Below are 23,832 nucleotides of genomic sequence, written 5' to 3' on the forward strand. Positions count from 1 at the left end.
GACTCAACAAATCTCAAAATCCAACATCCAATTGTCCATAATTAAAAATACCAAAACCCAAATAAAATAAAAGCCTTTGATTATTGAAAATATCGGCGGCATCTACCGTTCTTATCTTCTCCCTTCTTTAGTATTCATCGTCGGAAGTCCACTTGCATATTACGTCTCTTGTTCATCCCCTTCGGATTTAGGTATTTTTTTTATATCCTTCTCTTATTTCGTTGTCTTTTATTTTTTTATATTCTTCTGTTATTTTGTTTTGTTTTTTTTTCTTTTACTGTAATTTCCGTCTTCATTCGTTCTATGTTTGTTTTTGAAGTTTGTTTTAGTGAATTTAAATTCCAATCCCACTGTTACGTGTAGGGCTGACAAAATTGTACCATGGAAATGCAACCAACATGTTACCAACCAACCTAAAAATCTTGATAGCCAATATATTTGATAGCTAACATGATTGGTTGGTAGTACCCTACCATTTGATCAATGTTGGTACGGTAATAGTATAAAAGTTTGAATACAATGGTAATATCGTACCAAACAATTCATTTATTATATATATATATATATATATATATATATATATATATATATATATATATATATAGGCTTAGGTTATTCTATTTAAAACTAATTATTGTTATTGTATGCATAAATGTGGGCCAATCATTTTACTTAATTTAAGAAAGTGATTAATATATATTATTAAATTAAAAATAATTGAAAAATACCATCTAATTTCATTCTAAGGGTATTTTAGACAATTGAGATAAATTTAAAAAATGAAAATTCCATATTTTTTGGGATAATTAACTCTCTTGATTTTAAAATTCTAATTTTTTTAATTACTTTAATTTTAATTATAACGTAATTTTTTTAATTAACCCCGATTTTATTCTGTTAGAATTATATTCTCTACGAATTTCAGTATAAATATTTCTATTAGAATGATATTCTATGAGAATGCCAACACCGACTAATAACACATTTTTGGATACAACTTCAAATTTTTCATTACATTCTTAAAAAAGTAAAAATTTTATATAATAGTCTATGACAATGAAATACTCACTAATAACAAATAAAAAATATGTATATTATTCGACCTAAATATTCTAACATAATATATTATTACATATACTCCTATCATTCTATTGTAGATTATTCTATCAAAAGAATAACTTTTTCCTTGATCATCCAGGAAATTAGACATTTAACGAAAATAACTGCCATGAATCAAATCATGTAAGAATAATATTGTCTGAGAATGCTTAGAATCACTTTCAAATTTGCGGTCCGCTCTTCAAGCAGCAACTTCTGTCAAAACAAAACCATATTGTAGTTTAGATTCCAACAGAATTGGAATTCATGATTCCATTCCAACAGAATCAGAATTATGTGCATCAACAGAATATGGCAATTTGCGAATAGGTTCACCATCTCCAATATCCACATCAAACACGTATTTACAAGTTTTTGTGGTATCAGTACAAAAGAATACAAAAAAAAGTCAAAAGCCAAAAGGCTGACCATAATCATATTGTACTCCATCAAGAACTGGGCGCTTCATGCCATTTCCATCATCAGGCCCATCAATTACTTCCCCTATCTGAAATAGGAAAAAGAAAATGCTAATTAATGAGAACTCACACCTGATTGATGATTAGAATCCAAATCATTTAGTGCATTAAACATCATTCAGAATAACACCTTATCCCATGTTTGATTCTGCCTATTCCATGCATATGCAACACCATTGTCACCCTCACGGACAACAATTGTCTCTCCATCTTTGGTACCTGATCATCACATATGAATTAAAAAACTTTTTTCCCAAATCTTTTAAAGAACAGTTGTTCCAAGATTATTGCATTTGCAAACAAATCTCAAAGATGCTGTTGTTAAAAGAATGATATCTATCTATCTCAAAGATGAATCCAAAGAGTATTATTACAGTTAATGAGACGAAGAAAATGATAAGCTACTCGAACAGACAAAGACAACTTTGAATCCCCCAATAATTAATAACCCTAATTACCCAATTGAATATCATAGAATGCTCAAATAACAATAAAAAAATATTTTCATGTGGTGTGGCCCTAATATTGATGGTACCTGGAACCTGCAAAGCTTCTAGACCAGGTAATTCCTCCAATTTCAACCCTCCAACTCGCTTCCCCATCGATCGACTGATCCCTTAGCTCGACCGACTGTATATAGTAAGACAATTTACCTGATGGACTACTTGGACATGTAGACTCGTGAGTAACAGTAGTATAAATGGTGCGATTTGTGTAACCGGCATACAAACATCTTGAAAAGTTACAATTAGATACAAAAGTGGTGGTCCCCAAATTAAAATCGCTCCCCACACATTGCATGGAAGGACAAGTTTGCCCTTGTGGCAAAATAATCATTGATGATTCTGTAAAGATAAATTTGTGTGGGTTTTTGATCTGCACTTACCTTCTACAGGGAATCAACATTCTTTATGGAGCTGAGGGATGATTCTGTAAGCAGGAACACAGGCTGCACTGCTGCTGTGCACTATGATGGAGGGTAAACCCAGATCGCCGGCGATTGATCCGACACAAAACATGAGATTATCATGGATGATACCGATTGATTCCTTTTGAGATGAGGCCTTTTGTGCATCTATGATCTGGATGAGGTGTTTCTGAAGATGGGGTTTGCAGTTATCGTTTAGAGCTTGCAAGAACCGAATGAAGCCGGAAGAGCCGCCGGTGTCGGATAATTTGTCCGACAGAGGGAGGAAGATGAATTCAGGGTGATTAGAAGGGTCTGGTGGATGACGACTGTATATAAGAAAAGAAATTAGGTTAAAATTGAATGCTAGCATGATTATAGGACTATTTGTGGAAGCTATTTATTAAATTACTAAAATACCCTTGTTTATTTATTTAATTAATTAAATTTTTATTTAATTATGATTGGCCCACATTTATGCATACAATAACACAATACTTAGTTAAAACACCTGAACCTATATATATATATATATATATATATATATATATATATATCTCTCTCTCTCTCTCTCTATATATATATATATATATATATATATATATATATATATATATATATATATATATATATATATAAATGAAATCGTATATTTTAACGGTTAATTGTTTTTAGTGTTTACAATTTTAATAACATTATATTACTCATTTGGTCGTATTAGTCAATAGTTATTACCACGTAAAAACAAAAAATTAAAACGTTAGTTTAGCGTTACTTCAGTAGAATTCTTATGTAAACTAAAAGAACTACGTAACTAATTTTTATACTAAACATCAAAATCCCGATGTCTTTGCTTATTTTTTAAATCTTACAAAATAAAATTAAAAGAAGTTGGTATATACCATTATCAATTTGTATCAACCAAACTTGTTGGTAGCCAAATAAATTGGTACCAAGTATACTTTGTATGATACAGATAGCAATTTTTTTATACCAATTATAGTTGGTACGGTATACGGTTTAGAGAAATATGAATTGGTACCGTACCAATTGCAACCCTAGTTACGTGACCTCTTAAAATGCTAAACCCATATCCACAACTTCTAATGTGGATATATTTTCAAGAAATATTTTAAGTGCACCTAAAGTGCATCAAAAAACCAAAATACAACGTGGGATTGGAATTTAAATAGCTTTTAATGCAAGCCTAAAATATTTAAGTGTCGTCACTCGTTCTGTTGATGACATCTTATCTGTAATTCATTATGAATAAATTTTTAGGAAATTCTATATGGAAGAAGCGACAAAAAACCAAAATACGAGTTTAAGGGATGAATCGATTTTGGTCATTGATGTTACTAATGAAAGCAATGAACCAATAATTGATGTTAGTAGTGTTAGGGGCAGGATCCTTAAATCATATACAGGATCCTTAATATTGCTACAGGCTCAGGATCCTTAAGCACATCTCAGGATCCTGATTATTATCATTAAATTTTACTAACACTTACAACGGCTATATTCTTCTTCTTTTTTTCTCACATGTGCAGAATTAGTCAACTAAGGACTTATTCTCAACGGATAATCGTCTCAACCAGGCAAAAGACCCGGAATACCAAGTCAAACAAAGTTCATATGCTGATTCTTGGAGGATCCCGGAATTATCAGACTTCTTGTTATTAGTATTAGACTATAAATGACACATGTATTACACACAAGACATGATTAGCTTATCTACGATATATGTACTGGCATTTACACATTCATCTCTATAATTAACATTTTACATCAATAAAATCATCAAGACAGGTGATTATAATCACCTTCCAAGGTTTTGTGCCGTATATCCTAGCAAGGATCAAGGGCTTTCCTTGTAAACCATTGTGTCACATTGTCTACCACTTCATACTTGTTTTAACTTGAACATCACAACCTCTCATATAATTTGGTTGATTATTGATTATTCATTTTTTTACCAAAACAATTTGGCGCCCACCGTGGGGCCGTGGTGTTCGTAACCTTCGGAAAATCATTTCTACTCAACCAACCTTATCCTCATCTTTCATTCCTATTATTCCAACCAAAAACCTACCACCTCCTCCGAGCTGACCCCCCTAGTCAGAGGAAAGCACCCAAAACTTCTACGAGAAACACCTCTTCGGTCACCAACCAAGGAAGTTTGGGATCCGGAGGACTCCAGGATCCTCCCGCTATGGTCTCCAATATTGAGCTCCTTCACATGATGAGGAAAATGACACAACAGATGTCCCAAAAATAGGAGGACAACATGACTCTGCTTAAGGAAGTGGAGAGGATGAAATTCAAGATCCAAAGATGCCAAAAGACAACACCCACAGTCATGCAACCGAAGATCCTAAACTTTGATACCATATGATCCTCAGGGAACCAACACGGGAATACGATTCCTGCAACTGCCGCATCACCCTGGAGGACAACTCGAAATAATCGAGCATCTATGATCCATGATCTCGATGAACCTTTCACTACTCCTAGAAATACTGATACTAGTAACTCCATAAATAGCATTACTTTTAATACCAACTTTATGAACCTTGATGCAGGAATGAGTCCAATCATGGCCAAGGAACTTCAACAATTAAGGAAAATGCTCTCAATTGTGCCCGGGGTAGTTCAACCTATACCGGAAGCATCTCCCACAAGCCACATTATCTCGAGATTTACTCCTGCAATAGCTGACACCGAAGTTCCAAAGCGCTTCCAAACTCCCAACATGAAGCCTTATGATGGAACTACAAATCCTAAAGAGCATGTGGCGCAGTACCGAGAAAGGATGGAGATCATTCTCATCCCCACACACTTGAAGGAAGCTTTCCTATGCAAGGGCATTGGTTCAACCCTCACAGGATCAGCTCTTAAATGGCTGTTGAATGTTCCTCCTTATTCTATTACATCATGTGCACATTTAGTTAACATCTTTAATAATCAATTTTCTTGTAGCAGAACATTCGAGAAGATCACCATTGATCTCTATCGGGTGGTTCAGGATCCTAAAGAACGACTTAGAGACTTTGCTAACAGGTTTGGAAGGGAAGCTCTGAGTATCCCCAACATTGACATGACGACTGCAGTTGAAGCCTTTAACGTAGGCTTAAAGAAGGACTCTCCTTTCTACGAAAACCTCGTAATGACTCCATGCAAAAGGATGGACGAACTTAGGAGCAGAGCACTAAGGTTCATAAGGCACGAAGAAGACAAGAAGATCCAAAATAGGAGCAACCCACCAAGCTCATATGAGAATCCCAACAGGAATGCCGACTCTTCGGCCCAAAGATCCTACAAATTAAAGCCCTATTCCAGAACTGATCATCACAAGGTTAATGCCCTTGAAGATGAAGGAGAGTGTGACATCCCAGAATTTTGGTCAAATACTGTGAACGGTCAGGTTCACAGTAAGTCTCTTTCTAGTTTGAATCATTGAGTTTTCGTGCACCTAATATAAAATAAATGAGTTATTTCAACTATTATAAGATACCAAATGACATTTTACTTCCAAATGTGTAAATTGATAAACCATTCAAACAGCTCAAACTGCAACCATAGGAATGCTTGTGAAAAACTGAAAATTTGTGCTAAGCAGTTGTGAGCAATATAAACATTCTACTCTCGTAGTACATGTTTCCCTAATTCCGAAAATATAAAGAACGTCTAAAACGGAGTTCGTATGCAAAAGATACGACCGTTTTAATAATCCAAAACCAGTATAATACTGATTTCTTAAAAACCACTAAAACCGTTTCTATCAATTGATGAACTTGCACACCTCAAATAGAGATTCCGAAAGCATTTTTGGACTCAGGCTATAGCATAATATTTAATTTGATATTTGAAATATTTTAGTTAAAAGTAATTATAAAAGTTGACAAATCAAATGTTTTTCAGGATTTGAATCACGAAACATTAAAGTATTTATTTCGACATGATTTCTATTATTAGTTAGGTATTCCAGAATAATATATATACATCCAAATCCGGTTGATGTGGAATAGCCTAGTACTTATAAAATCGTGAACGACTAGATATATGTACGTATATACAAGTATGAGATATGTTTCATGGTCAAATGCAAAACGTATCTACAACTAGAGTTTTGATAAAATATACAATATGAGACAATCATGCAATGCATATATGTTATATAATTAAAATTATATAACTACACTGAATATATAAATATTTATATAAATCATATATCATTTTTCCAACTAAATATATAAATATTTATATAAATCATATATCATTTTTCCAAATACATATACTAGTGTATATAACTAGTAAAAATAAATCAATACTCATCCAAGTACACAAATAATTGGGGTATTACAATACTTCCAAATCCAAACCAAACAAGATACATATGAAAATTTATTAATTACAAGTTATACACTCATTTGATAATGAAACAAATACACACAATACATTACATAATGAACCAATACATTATACAACTTGCGCACTACTCAACTATTTTGCACAGTCAACTTTATACAACTTGCGTCTTACCCTTCAGCTTATACAAAACCACACTCAAACATTTCACAGTTAGTTCACAGGTACGAGACATTAACTGCAAATGTCCTCTAAAAACCTTGATTTTGGTTTGAAGCTCCCCTTGTAGAACACTCAAACTCAAAAGGATAAAACGTGTTCCTTTTCTCAAATGAAGCTGTCTCAAGAACAGCCCCTCACCTCCTTTCTCATTCCCCATTCCCTGCAATGAAACTTTCAACCAATACAACATCATTATCCACCTTAGTCCCTTCCTGTGTCGATGACCAAGCCCCAATCCAAACACCCAACTGATTTCAATCAAAACCAAGAAGAGATTAAGAATTTGTGTTGTTCTTCTCCGTCTATTTCCGTTAAAAATCAAACAAAAGAAAGAGAAACCTTTACCTGTTGCATCCCGTTCACTTTTCTGTTGAAGAAGAACCAGCCAAACACCCCTTTAATTCGTCACTATTGCTGCGAGCATCTCCTTTCCCTCTTTGCGTTTGGCTGCCGGACAGAAGAGGGGATAGCCAAGAACCGATCGGAGCAGAAACCCCCATCCGTTACCTTCAATAGTCGGAGGACCAAAGTCCTTTTCCCTTTCTCGTATCTGTTACTGATTTCGATCAAACGCCTCATGACGACCCTCTTACCACCTTCTGACGATCTATTCTTCTTCCCTTTGATTCGTGACCACCGGTGACGAAGCAGATGGGCCAAGGAGGAGTGTGCTGGAGATCAATTGCCCCTCCCCCTCCACTTGAAATTTCTTGGCTACGACCGATGCTTCTCTAATGGCTGCTTCAATCGCGTTTCGTTCTCCCCTGATCAACCGACGGACCTTCGTTTCCCCCTTCTGGTCGCCGATTGCTTCCTTCGCGTTTTTCTCCCGTTCATCTGTTTCCTTCGTGGCTTCAATTGGGATCGATCTGTAACCCTTAATCGATCAGACAAATGAACACGGGTAAGAGCCTGATTTTTTTTTAAATGGATCCACTTATGTGGATCGGACCTGGAGCCCCGATAAACAAATGAGTTTTGATTTTGACCCAGTCAAAGGTCAAAGCTAAATCAAACTTGTATTTAAATTAAACAGAATTGGTCCCTTCCCCAGAAAAACCTAATAAATTAAGTCCTAAAACCCTAAAACAGTTTCAAATACACATGTTTAACCCCTGTCTTGAGAATAATTGTCAATATCAGTCCCTGAAGTATGATTTTGGCAAAATCAAACCCTAGAGTTTATTTATTTAAAGAAAGACCACCATATACTTAATAATTAATACCAAACTACTATTTGGTTTATTAGGAAATACAAATATACTCGGTGATTCGTCTTACGAACGAGGAATGTCACGTAACAAATCTCACGACAAGTTTCCCAAAGGAATCCGAATACCGTACGAATCAAACTCGCGCTTCAAGGGTGAGTGCTTACGGCCCCTTTTTAATATTTCAATTACTTCCGGGGGGGGGGGGGGGGGGGGGGGGGAATACATGTGCCAATATATTTTGTTTATACATACAAATTACCTTTTTATGCGAAAAACCTAGTTTATAAAAAAATATTATTATTTAATAATTTACTATATTGTTACCAATAAACTAGATTATATTTTTCGTATATGTATTACGATTATTTTATTCTGAAATAACCATTTCACACAATAAATACTACACGATACAAAGTTTTATGATTTTTATATTATAACAAGTACGTTATGAAACTGTGTAGTATTTCAATGGTTCAAGGTATTACCATACATGTATATTTATATGTTTATATGCATAAATTTTATACATGTACATATGTTCATTAATTTGAAACATTTATTTTTAGTCTTATATGATATGCATACTACCAGTTTAAAGTATTTCAAAGTTTCAAGACTTCTATACATGAATACTTTTATGCATGGCTTTACACACATATACAAGTTTAAAGTATTTCAAAGTTTCAAGACTTCTATACATGAATACTTTTATGCATAAGGCATTACACACATATACCAGTTTAAAGTATTTCAAAGTTTCAAGACTTTTATACATGAATACTTTTATGCATAGAGCTTTACACACTTATAAAAGACCATTATATTAAACTACATTTCTCTATAAAAGCGAGTAATTTATACATTTATAAATACGACAACCATACTCGGCTTTTACCAATGCTATACTACGAAATTCATTATGCCTAGCACTTAATTTAATTAAGTTAGGGCTGAGAGTTATTCACAACTTTTCGTTAATGGTTTTTGAGTGAGACGCTACTATTCATTAGCTGAGTTTAATTACTTAGCCTGCCCCACACTACTATAATCGTTAATCTTCGGAGCGAGGTACATATGTATAGATCTATATGGGGTCGACAACCCCACCTGCGGTTGCTAGCTACAACCATCGACTGATCAATCGTAGCAGGTGATATGTGTCTACGATCGTTACTACGACGTCCAATGAAGCGTCATAGGGAGGGGTACTTTTCGTCCATAGCTCGATTATAGAACTCACTAAAAACATTAACACGAATCTCTTTCTTTCTCTTACTACAACCATAGGCTTGGTTGCCTTCAAGTACATTTTTAAGTATGAAAATTACTTATACAAAGCGTTCATTTTGACTTTTAAGAAGTCACTACAAGTACATTTTAAGTATGGAAATTACTTATACAAAACATTCATTTTGACTTTTAAGAAGTCACTACAAGAACATTTTAAGTATGGAAATTACTTATACAAAACATTCATTTTGACTTTCAATAAGTCATTACAAGTACATTTTTAACAAGTACATTTTTAAGTATGTAAGTTACTTATACAAAGCATTCATTTTGACTTTCAAGGAGTTATTACAAGTACATGTTAAAAGCATGAATTTACTCATATCAAAATACATTCTTGGATTTTAAAGACTCTTTGCAAATACTGTTTTTAACTATCGTTATAGTTATACATACAAAGTTAATACTTTTTAGACTTATTAAATGTATTACTGCGTTAGTAGAAAACCTGTGACACTCACCAACCTTTGTGTTGACTTTCAAAACTACATGTATTCTCAGGAAACTACTAAACAGACATTCAAGACAGATTGGATTACAGGTGACCAAGTTTATTTGTTGTTGTATCATATGCCTACCTGTTAAGGCAATTCATGTATTATTATTATTTGTAAAAACCTTGTATTCAAATATCAAGATGGAACATGAATGCTATTTTGTTTATTGTTGTACTTGTGCTGTATATTCAATTTGCCTGTGATCCATGAACTTAGTCACACAGCCCGACGTGTTCCGCCGCCTCGGCCGGGGGTGTGACAGAGAGGAACATGAGCTTCCTAATATCATCGACTATTGTTTTTTTGTGGATGTTTCAGGTCTGATATATGTAATGCAGGATCTTGATGATAAGGCAAGATGACCGAAGAAGTGAGACAAATCCACCAGCTGGAAGGACAAGTCTAAGTGGTGTGCGTATCATGAAGACTTCGGTCATATGACAGAAGATTGCATATCTCTAAGGAAGGAAATCAGTTACCTCCTGAGCAAAGGACACCTCAAAGAGATCCTCAGAAGAAAGAAAGAAAGATCGAAGGAGAACAGTCAAGATGGTCACAATATCCCGGAAAAACCAGGATCCCCTCCCACATACGCCAAGATAATCAAAGTCATCTTAGGAGGTTCTAACATTTGTGGTACCTCTTATTCTCAAGCTAAAAGGCACGCCAAGGTGTCAAAAGCATAAAAGGAAGAAAGACCATGAAAGAATACCTCAATCACAAATGAGAAGGAGACCACCATTGATGAAGCGGACAGGGAAAAGATCCAGGATCCCCACCATGATGGACTAGTAATCACACTCTACATCGCCAACCACTTCGTTAGAAGGATCCTTGTCAATGAAGGATCCTCAGTCAACATCATACTCTTGGATGCACTGAAAAGGATGAATATCCCAGAGTCGGAAATAATCAAAAGATCCTCAGTCCTCATAGGATTCAGTGGCGAGACGAAACATATGATCAGAGAGATAAAGCTACATATATACATAGAGGGGGTAAACTCTATGCAAAACGTTTGCGTAATTGACACATTATCCTCTTATAATGTTATACCACGTAGACCATGGATCCACGAGATGAAGATGGTTCCATCAACATACCACCAATGTGTGAATACGCCCACTCCATGGGGAACAGTGAAGATCACAGGAGATCAACAAGAAACAAAATAATGCTGCAAGACCTCGATGAAGTCTACGAAAAAACCACAACAAGCATAGCAATTAAGGTAGGGGGCACGAGACGTACTAGAACCAAGAAAGAAAAACATAAAGTAAGTGCCCCTGAACATTGAGGATCCTGAAGCCAAAGTCCTCATAGGATCCTCGATACCCGAACAAATCGAACAAGACTTGTTGAGCTTTCTCAGAACTAGAAGCACGACATTTGCATGGAAACATGAAGACGTGACAGGTATAGATAAAAGCATTATAATTCACGAACTTAACATTGATCCTTCTTTCAGACCAATACACCAAAAGAGAAGGAAGTTCGCACCCGAAAGAAATCAAATCATCCAAGAGGAAGTGGAGAAACTCCTCAAAATAAGGATGATCAAAGAAGTAAAATTCCCAAGGTGGCTAGCCAACATGGTCGTAGTACAAAAAAAAAAAGAACGGAAAATGGCAAGTGTGTGTACATTACATGGATCTTAACAAGGCTTGTCCTAAGGATCCTTTCCCTCTACCACATATTGACTCCATGATAGCAAAAAAGGACATTAAAATGCTGACTGAAAGAATAGCAACCATCAACAGATTCATCTCAAGATCCTCACAAAGATGCAAACCTTTCTACGATATCTTGAAGAAGAATAAAAGATTCGAATGGACTTAGGAGCACGAAGAAGCCTTCCAAGAACTTAAAAGATATTTAAGTTCAACACCACTATTGGTGAAACCTCTATATGGGGAAACACTCATCCTCTACCTCTCAGTATCCTCAAGCACGGTGAGTGTTTTCCTAGCCAAGGATCTCAACGGAGACCTACATCACGTCTACTATGAAAGTAAAAGTCTCTTAGATCCTGAGACAATGTTTTCCCATATCGAAAAGTTAATACTCGCATTGGTAACTACTTCCACTAAATTAAGACATTACTTTGAAACACATACCATACATGTAAAAACTAACTATCCCATTAAGAATGTGATGAGAAAAACAGAGATGTCAGGAAGAATGGCAAAGTGGTCTGTGAGGCTGAGCACATTCGACATAAAGTATGAGCCAAGATCCGCTATAAAATCTCAAAGAATTAGCGGACTTTGTGGCTGACTTCAGTGATGATCTACAAATTGAAGTAGAAGTAGAAGCTAAGCAACTCTTAGAAGAAGTAAACATGGGAAAATGGACACTATTCACGGATGGAGCATCAAGACAAATAGGAATTAGACTAGGGATCATACTAAAGTCGCCAGAGGGGGGCATCCTACCCCAGTCAATAAGTTGTGAGTTCAATGCAACCAAATCAAGAACCTTCAGGTATTCGTCGATTCATTATTATTGACTAATCACTTTAATGGATCCTATGCAGTAAAAGGCGAAAGATTAGCACTATATCTCGAGATCCTCAAAAAATTAGCCTCCGAATTTGAAAACTTTAGCCTAGATCAAGTTCCCAGAGAAGAAAACACTGAAGCAGACACATTGGCTAACTTAGGATCTTCTCTAAGGATCCTACCAGAAATGAGGATCCCTATAACCCACATACTAACTCCAGCAATAGAAGATCCCTTTGAGAAACCAAACAACCCTGACCGAATAATGAATATAGCAGCTATCAGAGATCCTAACCCACAAATCCCTCCTCAAAGGGATCACGACGATCAAGATCCTCAAAGAAATCCAGAATCATGGATCCAACCTATTATGGAAAATCTCCAGAATAACATGATCCCAAAAGATGAAAAAAGCGACTGAGCATTTAGAACAAGGTTCTCTAGGTTTGTAATAATCCAAGGTAAATTATATAAAAATTTCATGGCAGGTCCATACCTTAGATGCTTAGAATACCATGAAGCTGCAAAAGTTCTAAAGGATATACTTGAAGGAGACTGCGCAATTACACTGGGGGCAGATCCTTATGCTCCAAAGTGTTGAGAACAGGATACTACTGGACAACCATGAAGAAATATTCCTTCCTATATTCTTAAAAATGTGATGTTTGTCAAAGACATAGCAACATCCTACATCAACCAGCAGAACCTCTACATCCTATCATCTCCCCTTGGTCATTCATGAAGTGAGGGATGGATATTGTAGGCAAATTGTCGGTAGCTCCTGGACGAAAAGTCTTCATGCTAGTGATGACCGACTACTTCTCGAAGTGGATAGAAGCTGAAGCTTTTTTTAGGTAAGAGACAAAGAGGTAGTCTCATTTATTAAACGCAATATCTTGACCAAGTTCAGGATCCTTGCCGAAATCATATGAGACAACGGATCCCAATTCATAAGCAAAAGGACAAGAGACTTTTGCACGAGTTGGGGAATTAACATGATAATGTCCACTCTTGTTAACCCTCAAGCCAACAGTCAAGCAGAATCTAGCAACAATATCATAGTCAATAACTTGAAGAAAATGTTAGATAAAAAGAAAGGAAAATGGGCAGAAGAACTTCCTTTCGTCCTATGGGCAGATATGACCACTTCTAAAGTAGCCACAGGCTAAACCCCATATTCCTTGGTGTTCGGAGCAGAAGCAATGATCCCTACCGAAGTAGTGATCCCGACAACAAGATACCTACTTCAAATTTAAGAAAACTATGACACGATCCTGGCCCAGGATCTTGATACTATTGATGAACTCAGGGATCTTGTCAAGATCCGCATTGCTGCTCATCAACAGAGAATCACCAAGGCATACAATAAGAAAATAAAAGTCAGAAGATTCTAGATATGAGACTTGGTATTAAGGAAAACATTCCAAAACACCAAGGATCCTAGTGTAGGTAAACTAGCACGTAAGTGGGAAGGAACATATCTCATAGATGCTGAAGTAAGAAAGGGGGCATACTGGTTAGCTACTCTCGATGGGAGTATCTTGCCAAGATCCAGGAATGCTATACATCTTAAAGCATGTCATATGTAAGTAAGATCAATCACTCTTCAACAAACTCAAGGTGCATACATCTTAAAGCATGTTACATGTAAGTAAGATCACTCACTCTTCAACAAACTCAAGGTGCATGTATTCTTTACCTTAACAATTATTATTGTTTACTCTTATTGAATGCATCACTAACTTAAGCATCGGATGGGCGTTAGTCTACCCCTAGCTAATTTTTGTTGTACGTGAAGATCCTGATACGCAAAGATCTTGACACATGAAGATCCAAGGATCCTGACATACAAGGATCTTGACATTTGAGGACCCTGGAACTTAAGAGTCCCATAACTAACGATTGAAATACGCAAGTATCCTAGTAACTAAGAATAGAGGCTGATCATCTCTCCTACGAATAAGGGTACTTAATCCCCTCTAAGGTTTAAAGAGTTAATTACCTCTTTCATATGAGTTAAGGTTTATACGCATCACTTGGACGCACGTTATCTAACTATGAGATATGAATAAGGGGATCATTTCACACTGTAGTGACTTGGCAACCCTCTTATTTCTGAACATAAGTTAAGATCCTAAAGTTAAAATCTAAGGTTTATAACATTGACATGTTATCTCAAGTTGGGATCTTCCCTAGATGATTCCTAAGGTTTATAACATTGATATGTTATCTCAAGTTGGGATTTTTCCCAAATAATACCTAAGGTTTATAACATTAATATGTTATCTCAATTTGGGATCTTCCCCAAGAAATACCTACGGTTTATAACATTTTCATGTTATCATGCAATTGAGATTTTCCCCAGTAATTTACTAAAGTTTATAACACTAACGTGTAATCTCATATTGGGATTTTCCCCTGAGATTTTACAAGGATTATGAAACTAACGTGTTGTTTGAAGTTGGGATGTTCCCCAGAAAATATACAAGGGTTGTAACATTATCATGTCACAAAAGCAAGATTTTTTTCAGTTGTTTTCCAAGTTGGAATTATTTCTAAGGAAGGATCCTCCTCAAAGTTTATCGAGTTGTGGCTAATCGAGGATCCTCACTTAGAACTCCTAAAGCAAGGATCCTATCATATGAAAACTTCAAAGACCATACAAAGTTTAAACTTCTCCTAAGTCTAAAGGCCACAAAGCCTAAGGATAGTCAAGTTCTATCTATCTTTGTATCATGCCTTTATACAAAATTTTAAATTGTTTCTAAGTAAAGTTTGAGGATCCCAAAGTTTTCTATATCCCAAAAAATGGTCATATTTCTAAGTTACTAAAGATCCTTAAGGTTTATTGAAACTCTTTTCAACTTATTATTTTCTTAAAAGTTTTTATCCTAAGATTATTTGCAGAATTTAACCTTTAAGGATCCTACTACAACCACGCGAGTCAAATCAAAGAAAAAGCGATATAAAGAAAAGCACAAGAATAGATTAAAAGGGTTGCACAACAACCCCACAAAACAAAAAGTTAGAAATTGTCTTACAAAAACCATTTTTTTTATCTAAACAGGACTAAAACTGTGGATTGGTTCTCATCACCTGTAACCTTTTCCCCTTTACCTACCTTCTGCTGTTGCCCATTTGGATCCTTAATGGTATTAAGAGGCTCACCAGTTAGTTTGGCTAGAGCTTCACGCCATCCGGCCACATTCCAGGATCATGCGTTGGCCACGTCCTCGGCCAATTTGATATTCGCCTCCCAAATGGCCACAATAGAACTCCTCTTCACCTTGGCGATCACCTCTTCAATTTATACATCATGTTCCTCCTTCTCCGCCTCTCCTTACTAAGAAGCTCCACCCTCCTGAGAAGATCCTCATTGGTTCCCTTCTACATCTTTTCCTGCTCCATGAAGGCTTATTCAGCCCTTTCAGCCCGGATCCTCAAGTTTGCGGAAACATGATCAGCGACTTGAAACAGAAATGACATCAGAAAAAGTGAAAGGCAAAGCACAAAAAATAAGAATTACACTAACACTTACGACTTGAGAAAAGGAGACCAGCTTCTGGAGTGCTTCCTCGATGCTGAGGTTTTCCAAACTCAAACTTGTGACGTCAGCCGTTTTCCTCTTCTAGAATCCCGTCGTCTTCATCGTCAGATCAATATGGGCCTTCTTTAGGACAAGGGAGGAAGCAACCTTTTCTTTCTTCATGAACAGTTGGTCACTTGACATTGTCGTATCAAGGTCAGAAAGGGAGAAATGAGCACTGGCACGTGTAGCTTTGGACCCTGGAAATAACAAAGAAATATTTAGGATCCTCCAAGATATATATAAAAAATAGAAGCAATCAACGATCCTTACCGGTAGTCATGGGGATGATGGCCGTCGAACTCTCTTGGTGACTAGAATGTTTAAGCTTAAATGTCCTATCGACCTCGGGCAGAGCGAAGAAACTCTCAATCCTCTCATCAGAATCTTCAGCAGGGGGAACTAGCTCGTCAAACTTGAAAGCTGCAAAAAATCAAACAACATAAGAAATGTGAATGTCGGGATCCTCAATATAAAAATATGAAATCCTACCCTTTTTAACCCAGGACTGAGGTAAGAGATTTCCATTAGGAATGGAGTCGCGATTCACAAAAAAGTATTTTCCTTTCCTAGCACCATCATTATGCTTGGATTTCAAAATAAAGGGGTATCCATTAGTTTTGACCTTCAATAAGAAACGAGAATTCCCAAAGGTTGAGAGATCATAGACACAAGCTAACCATTCAAATCGATACCAAGATCCATAGAACGGTTTAGTCGGTCAATCCAATACAAGATCCTCCAAACCGCCGGCATGGCTTGAATGTACGAAATATAGGTGATTTCAAAGAATTCGAAGACGATGTCGGGAAAAGGATAAGAAAGACCTAAACTGAAAGGATACTTAGGAAAGCAGATCCAGGAGGAAGAAACAAAGCCTGGATGGATCCTTGGATCGAAAGCTCTAAAAATGGTACTGACAGGAAAGATCCGACTGATTTCAGAGCTTAAATGTCATCATCATCAAAGGTACAAGTCTCCTCGTACGATAAGATTTTTTCATCCGTGAAATCTTCATCAGGGATGGCAATGATACTTGCACGAGAGCGAGTTCCTTTTTTTCCCATGATTTAAGATGAAAAGGACGAGAAAAGAAAAAAGGAACAAGAAGAGTACCTTCGATGATACGTGATGAACGTCGGAAATAAGAGCTAAAAGAGTAAGATAAAACTAAAGAGCTGAACGTCCTATTTATACAAGAATCACAGAGAAATAAAAGGGTGATTTGTATTCCATCGGCTAGAAATCTATCCATTGAAATTTAAATTACCCTATCCGTTAAACTTCAAAATATTATCTCTTTTTTATTTTCTTTTAAATTATACCTTTAAATATTGGATAACCAACCTCAATATTTCTTAGGAATAATTTGAGGGCAATTGTTAGGGGCAGAATCCTTAAATCATATTCAGGATCCTTAATATTGCTACAGGCTCAGGATCCTTAAACACATATCAGAATCCTAATTATTATCGTTAATATTTACTAACACTTACAACAGCTATATTCTACTTTCTTTTTCTCACATATGCATAATTAGTCAACTAAGGACTTATCCTCAACGGAGAATCGTCTCAACCAGGCAAAAGACCCGGAATACCAGGTCAAACAACGTTCATATAGGCTGATTCTCGGATGATCCCAAAATTATCGGACTTCTTGTTATCAACATTAGACTATAAATAACATTTGTATTACACACACAAAACACGATTAGCTCATCTATGATACTTGTACTGACATTTACATATTCATCTCCGTAATTAACATTTTACATCAAAAAAATCATCAAGACAGATGATCATTATCACCTCCCAAGGTTTTGTGTCGGAGTTCCTAGCAAGGATTACGAGTTTTCCTTGTAAACCATTGTGCCACCTTGTCTACCATTTCATATTTGTTTTATCTCGAATATCACAGCCTCTATTACAATTTAGTTTATTATTGATTGTTCATTTTTTTTCCCGACCAAAACAAATAGTAAATGCATTTTCTTGATTTTAGTAGTTAATAGTTTTTAGAAAATTAGTAAAACAACCCATTTTCTAAGCAATGTACTTTTTGTTGCTTATATTTTGTGTCATTGAATTTTATTTTTCCTTAAAATAAATTTACTTTTTCTAACCTTTTTGGTTAACCAAAATTAACCGATAACCACACTTGAATTAACCACTTAACCATTAACCAAAACCGATTTTAACCACCTAGTAATTGTTAACAAAATGCCTTAACCGAATAATTTGGTTATGGTTCGGTTTTTGCTATTAACTGCTATAATCCGTCCCATACACACCTTCAATCCGTCCCATACACACCTTCAGGTTCTTTCAACTCAGTCAAACTTTCAATAACTAAAAAGATGGAAACTAAACCGAAAGACCCTAATCTAACTTTTCCGGAGGCAAAATGAAGCAAAAACAAGAAAAACACTACGTGTGAATGTGTGTGCTGTGTTCATGCGATCAGAAAGAAAAAAATAGGCATGTGGGTTCGTTGTGTAGTGTGGTTAGTGTGATTTATTATTATTTTTAACCTCTTTTAATTCCGTTTTTATGAAGATTTCTTGGGTTATTCATTGCGAAATTGGACGTGGCACTCACTAACTAGTAACAAAAAAACACCTATACACATTTGGTTTTTGTGCTTTTTATCCAACTTTTTTTCCAATTTATATTCTTCTTAGTGTCATTGATTCCACAGGGATCCACTACTCTAACTTTGGAGGAAATAAACTTGTAGGTGGCGGAATATAAAAAATGTGACTGCGAAAAGGGAAAAGATTAAAATGTGAAAGAAAAAAAAAACTTGTTGTGAAGGTGTTTGATGTTATGCGTACTCATTAATTTTAATTTCTTTTCATTATGTTTTTCATTAGACGTTTTTGCTAGTTGTGTTTTTCATTTTGACGTATTTAAGTTTTAGTCGTCACGACATATAATGGTTATGTTTATTTATATTGTAAAGAAAAACAATATTTATATACGAATGTCACCCCACACTTATCAAAAATTGTAGTCTTCGAGTATTGACTCTAACTCTCATGATTTTTTTCTCTCTCGATAAATCAACGATTCTGTGAACAAAACTAAACACTTTGGTTGCAACAAGAAAACAAACATAATACCATTCGGTTACATGTTTTAGACACACCAAAACAAACCAAGAATAAAAACTAAAAACTTAAAAATAAATTTAAAAGGATAGTCATTTTAGTCTTCATCTTCATCTCCTCGTTGTCCCCTCGATCAGGCCCCAAAGTTACGTGATGCCCATATTTCTTACCAAGTCGGAATGTAGGGAGCTTGCGGTGGCATGTTTGGTTGACGCTCAATTTGAAAATGCGAATAATACCATCAATTGTTTGGTTTTGGTAATGCATTGCTCCTCGAATATTGTCCAAATAATAACCAACATATCTTTGGAATGGGCCTGTTAGAACTCCTCCAATAGGCATGTCCTGATGTTGTGGTTGTCCTCTTTCACTCCGTCCTCTCACATTTCTTCGTCCCTGTGTCTCGGTGGCTCCTCTACATTCTTCATTAGTCTCGCCTTATCGTCAACTGATATCCCTTAATATCCTCCCATTCTTACTATCACATTCATTGACTCCAAGTAACTCAAAGGAAGATCACTTCCCTGAATGCATGTCAAAGTACGAGTCAACCCCAAAATAAATACACCATAAGATTTTGCCAATCGGGTTACGAAATGTCCACCCGCAATTGGACTATCCGCCCTCGAACTAACTACTTTTCCCCCATATATTGAGCAAGGAAATAGGGGATGTTGCAGAAAACCCCGGGTGCTATAATACTCATTAGGAAAAATAAATTTAGGCTCGTAACCTTGTCTTCATGTTTCTTGTGATTGATTGAAAATATAGCGAGACCATTGATGAGACGGTGAATAGGAGACTAGATATGACTTTCTTGAGATACTCCCGAGTTAAATGCCTAATTTACTATTGTCGTCCAAAATCCATAACCATTAACCCCCACTGAGTAATCTCGTGCAGCCGACAACAAAATATGTCAAATAGAGGAGACATGGCTTCATGTTCCTCATACAATCTCATCCTACATGCTAACTCGACTAAACTACACTTTCGATAATGATTGTGAATTCGGAATACGAGTGCACCCACGAAATGTGGATCCACCGTATTTGCTTCGAAAGAAACGGTAGAGAAAAATTCAAGACACCATTCCTTGTAAATGGGTTCCTTAATTGAAAGCAAGTTCTTCCAACCATTGCATGTAAAATAAACACCATTTTCTTCAAACGTCTTTGTAAGGTACATGTTTAGCCTTTCTAAGATTTCAATCTCATTCAATTTTGCCATGTCAATAGTTGGTGAGACTGCAAATTCTCGATTATGTAGCCATCCTAATTTGTTGGTGTAGTTGTTCAAAATTTCCCTTAGAAGGTCGTTCGAAAACTCGTAAATTGGGTGAAGGTTGGACGCATCACATTGGGACTGTGGAGTTGCCTTTCTAGGACCCATTAAATCTGCAAAACAATCACCAAAAAAAACCAAAGCAAAAACCATAGTAGATTAAATCAACAGAAAATGATACGGGGCTATTTTCCAGTTCTCACGTCACGAGGCATGACGCTCACGTCATGAGTTCTGTTCGACACCAAAGATGAAATCGGTCCTTGTTATGTCCAAATCAAGCCAAATACATTCATGGGGTTTACTTTAATAGTTAATCTAAGGCAATTAAGCATACATGCAATACTAATTTCACAGAAAATCGCATCAAATTCGACATATGAAACCTAAATTGATCCCTAGGTTCACCATCTACCAAATCAGAAAAATTAAAAGGAAATAGACATATAAATCATACCTTAATTGAAGATAAAAGACAAAATACAGGAATAAATAATGAAAATCAGCTGAAATCTGAAGTGGGGGACTAAAGGAGTAATGTTCTTCCGTCTCACGTCGTAAGTTATGGATTAGGATATAAAAGTCAAATGGCTTATGAGCGTATAAAGTACTTGTCCCCTTTGATATTCATGTCATGAGGTAGGAAGGCTCACATCGTGAGCTTTTAAACAAAAGAAATAATGACGACTTTCTTTGTTCCCACGGTGTGGTAACTTATTCCCACGTCGTGGGCTTTAAATATTTGACAAAAAACCATTTTTTTTCTTTTAAAACTTTTACCACTCACAAATTAAATCCCTCACTTGATTTTTTTTATAAAATAGAAGATGCAATAATAATTAATTCTAAAAGTAAATAACATAATGCAAATCTAATAAACTAAAAATTAAGGGAAAATAAAATGCAAATCGAGTTCAGGTTGCCTCCCGAGAAGCGCTTCTTTTGATGGAGTCGTGAGTCAGACTCCTTCCCGATCTATGTTGTTGTGGGTGGAAGTGGAATCTCACTCTTCTCCTTCTGCTCCTTCGACCTTCTTTTGTAATCCTAAACTCGCCGTATAAATGCTTTCTTTGAATTTTCTTTCTTCGTTTGGTTGTCGCAAGCATCGAGTTTTCTTTGACTCCTTGAGAATTTTCATCATTCGTACTCTCCTCTTTATCTTCAGTGGGTTCTTTTTTGTCTACCGGCATATCATCAAGCTTTGGGTCCTTACTATCTTGATTCTCCTCTTCAACTTTAACATTTGGTGTGAAAAGGAAAAACTTCAAAAGTCATGGGAGTTGATGCTCTTAGCTTGGTAGGCTTGATTTCTTCTCTTAGCTTGGGATTTTCGCTTATTTGTACTTCTTCTTTCATTAATTTTTCCAAATCTTCTAGTTCATTGTCCTCATCCATAAAGAATACTTCATCTTGTGACATAGAAGTCTTAAATCTTTCATCAACCCCGAGTATAAATTTTTCTTTCCTCACTCGTAAAGTGAGCTTAGACTCTCGAATATATACCAAGGATCTTGCGGTATTTAGTAGTCAGCGTCCAAGAATAATGGGTACATCTTCATCCTCTTTTAACCAATAAGTCTTCTACTATGACTCGAGGAATAATGGGTACATCGATAACCATGAAATCAATTGGAAAAACAAATTTTACAATTTTAATCAATAAGTCTTCTACTATGACTCGAGGATAAGTTACCGAATGATTTGCCATATGGATTTCCATCCTTGTGGGTTTCAACTCTAGAAGGTCAAGCTTTTGATAAAATGAATAAGGCATTAAATTTATGCTAGCTCCAGAATCGGCTAAAGCGAATGTCTTCGTGGCATTTCCAAATTCGCATGGAAATGTAAGGCGTCCTGGATCTCCCATCTTTGGTGGTATTCCTTTCATGATAACCGCTAAACATTGTTCATTAAAAACAACCTTGGATGGCTTTTTAGTTGTTGGCTTGTGTCAAGAAGATCTTGAAGGAATTTCGCGTATTCGGGCATTTTAGCCAATGCTTCAATAAATTGGGTATTAATTGGGATATCCTTGACTTAACTAATAAACCTCTTATGCTCTTGTTCCAATGAATGTGCCCTTTCTCGAGGAGGATAAGGAAACAGAGGCTGGTACGGCTTAACAAAAAATCATTTTTCTGATTATACTGCACCCATGACCTGAGAGGTGTCTACTCACGTCGTGAGAACTGGGCACCAGATTTTTCTTTTTCTTCGATTTTCATCTTATTTGGAAGTGAGTCGAGCTGCTTCGAGGCTTCATTATGGATCATCAGAGGCTCTGAATGAGAGTCTTCTTTAGTGGATATTTCCATGACGTGCGGTTGCGGTTTCAGATCGGGATTTTTAGTGGTAACTGTTGTGATATGTCTTCGAGCTTAACGCCATTTGTGGGTTACGTCGCCTGGTTAAGCCTGAGAATCACAACAAATAAAGAGCCGACGTTAGTCGTCGTCCGGGAGGGGGTCCCAGAATTAGATTACGACGGTCTAGTTAGTAAGTGTATAGGAGGATTAGGGTTTTGTATTAGATAGAGAGGGAGCGATCCCTTCTTCTGGAGAAGAAGGTTCCTTTTATACCTACCTCCCGGGGAGCATGTCCCCGAAACACCTTCTGTCTTGCTTGGACTGTTAGGACGTGGAGGCCTCCTATTGGTGAGTCGTGCACCACTAGTGGTTATCCGCTTTTGGTGCCGAGTTGCCGAGAAGCAGCACTATAAGCGCTACACTTGTCGTTCTGGGGAACAACTTGGTACTATTTTGGCCTATTATGGGCCTTGGGATTAGGACGCTGAGGCCTAAGTGCTAGGCCGCGAGGGCTAGGGCCCGGGTTTAGCGCTTATATTGGGCAACGACCGTTAGCTAGATTTTCCTTTAGATAACCACTCTATTACCTTTGACATATTCCTAGAAGGATACGTTAAGAAGTCCCCTAGGCTAGTAAATGCCAACGGTAGCCTTGGGTAGCTGAGTTGTTCTAGCTTAGATCAAGACACGCGTATGGTGGGCGAGTCTGATGGTGGCAGTCTGATGACCGTTAAACGACGCACAAGTTGGGTATAGTCTGTGCTCGTGGGTGATGTTGGGGCCAGAGTGGCCGATTGTGCAAGAGACGTAGTATTGATTTCTTGCGTGGAGGTTCGCCTGATGTGATCGACATTCTTGATGATGACACTTCATGCCAGTCTAAGGGAGTGGACCAAGGAACGAATGCTCCACATCAGCGACCAGAAAAGGGAACAAGGGATGGATTCGATTTAGGTGATGGTGGTCTT

At 36.5% G+C, this 23,832-nt stretch overlaps 1 protein-coding gene and 2 long non-coding RNA genes across 4 annotated transcripts; 1 reads left to right on the forward strand and 2 right to left on the reverse strand.

Annotated features, from left to right (window-relative positions):
• Positions 1 to 1,363: 1,363 nt before the first annotated feature.
• LOC145105398 (ubiquitin homeostasis protein lub1-like) lies at positions 1,364 to 2,192 on the reverse strand. The gene is made up of 4 exons (XM_079042511.1): positions 2,113 to 2,192; positions 1,708 to 1,796; positions 1,528 to 1,606; positions 1,364 to 1,437 (listed from the first exon to the last, which is right to left on the reverse strand). Exons 1-4 carry the CDS (start codon positions 2,177 to 2,179, stop codon positions 1,364 to 1,366), a joined length of 309 nt encoding a protein of 102 aa, XP_078898637.1. The 5' UTR covers positions 2,180 to 2,192.
• Positions 2,193 to 6,791: 4,599 nt separating this feature from the next.
• LOC145107761 (uncharacterized) lies at positions 6,792 to 7,958 on the reverse strand. The gene is made up of 2 exons (XR_013707961.1): positions 7,420 to 7,958; positions 6,792 to 7,322 (listed from the first exon to the last, which is right to left on the reverse strand). It is a non-coding gene; the product is annotated as an uncharacterized LOC145107761 (long non-coding RNA).
• On the forward strand, positions 7,867 to 16,037 carry LOC145107760 (uncharacterized). Of its 2 annotated transcripts, none has more exons than XR_013707960.1 (4): positions 7,867 to 7,978; positions 8,324 to 8,440; positions 10,080 to 14,223; positions 15,644 to 16,037. It is a non-coding gene; the product is annotated as an uncharacterized LOC145107760 (long non-coding RNA). The 2 variants fall into 2 exon arrangements; XR_013707959.1 differs by having other exon boundaries at positions 10,080 to 12,525; positions 12,612 to 16,037.
• Positions 16,038 to 23,832: the final 7,795 nt, after the last annotated feature.

The sequence above is a fragment of the Lactuca virosa genome, chromosome 4 (assembly GCF_052849685.1).
Source record: "Lactuca virosa cultivar CGN04683 chromosome 4, Lactuca_virosa_CGN04683_v6, whole genome shotgun sequence".
Taxonomy (NCBI): Eukaryota; Viridiplantae; Streptophyta; class Magnoliopsida; order Asterales; family Asteraceae; genus Lactuca; species Lactuca virosa.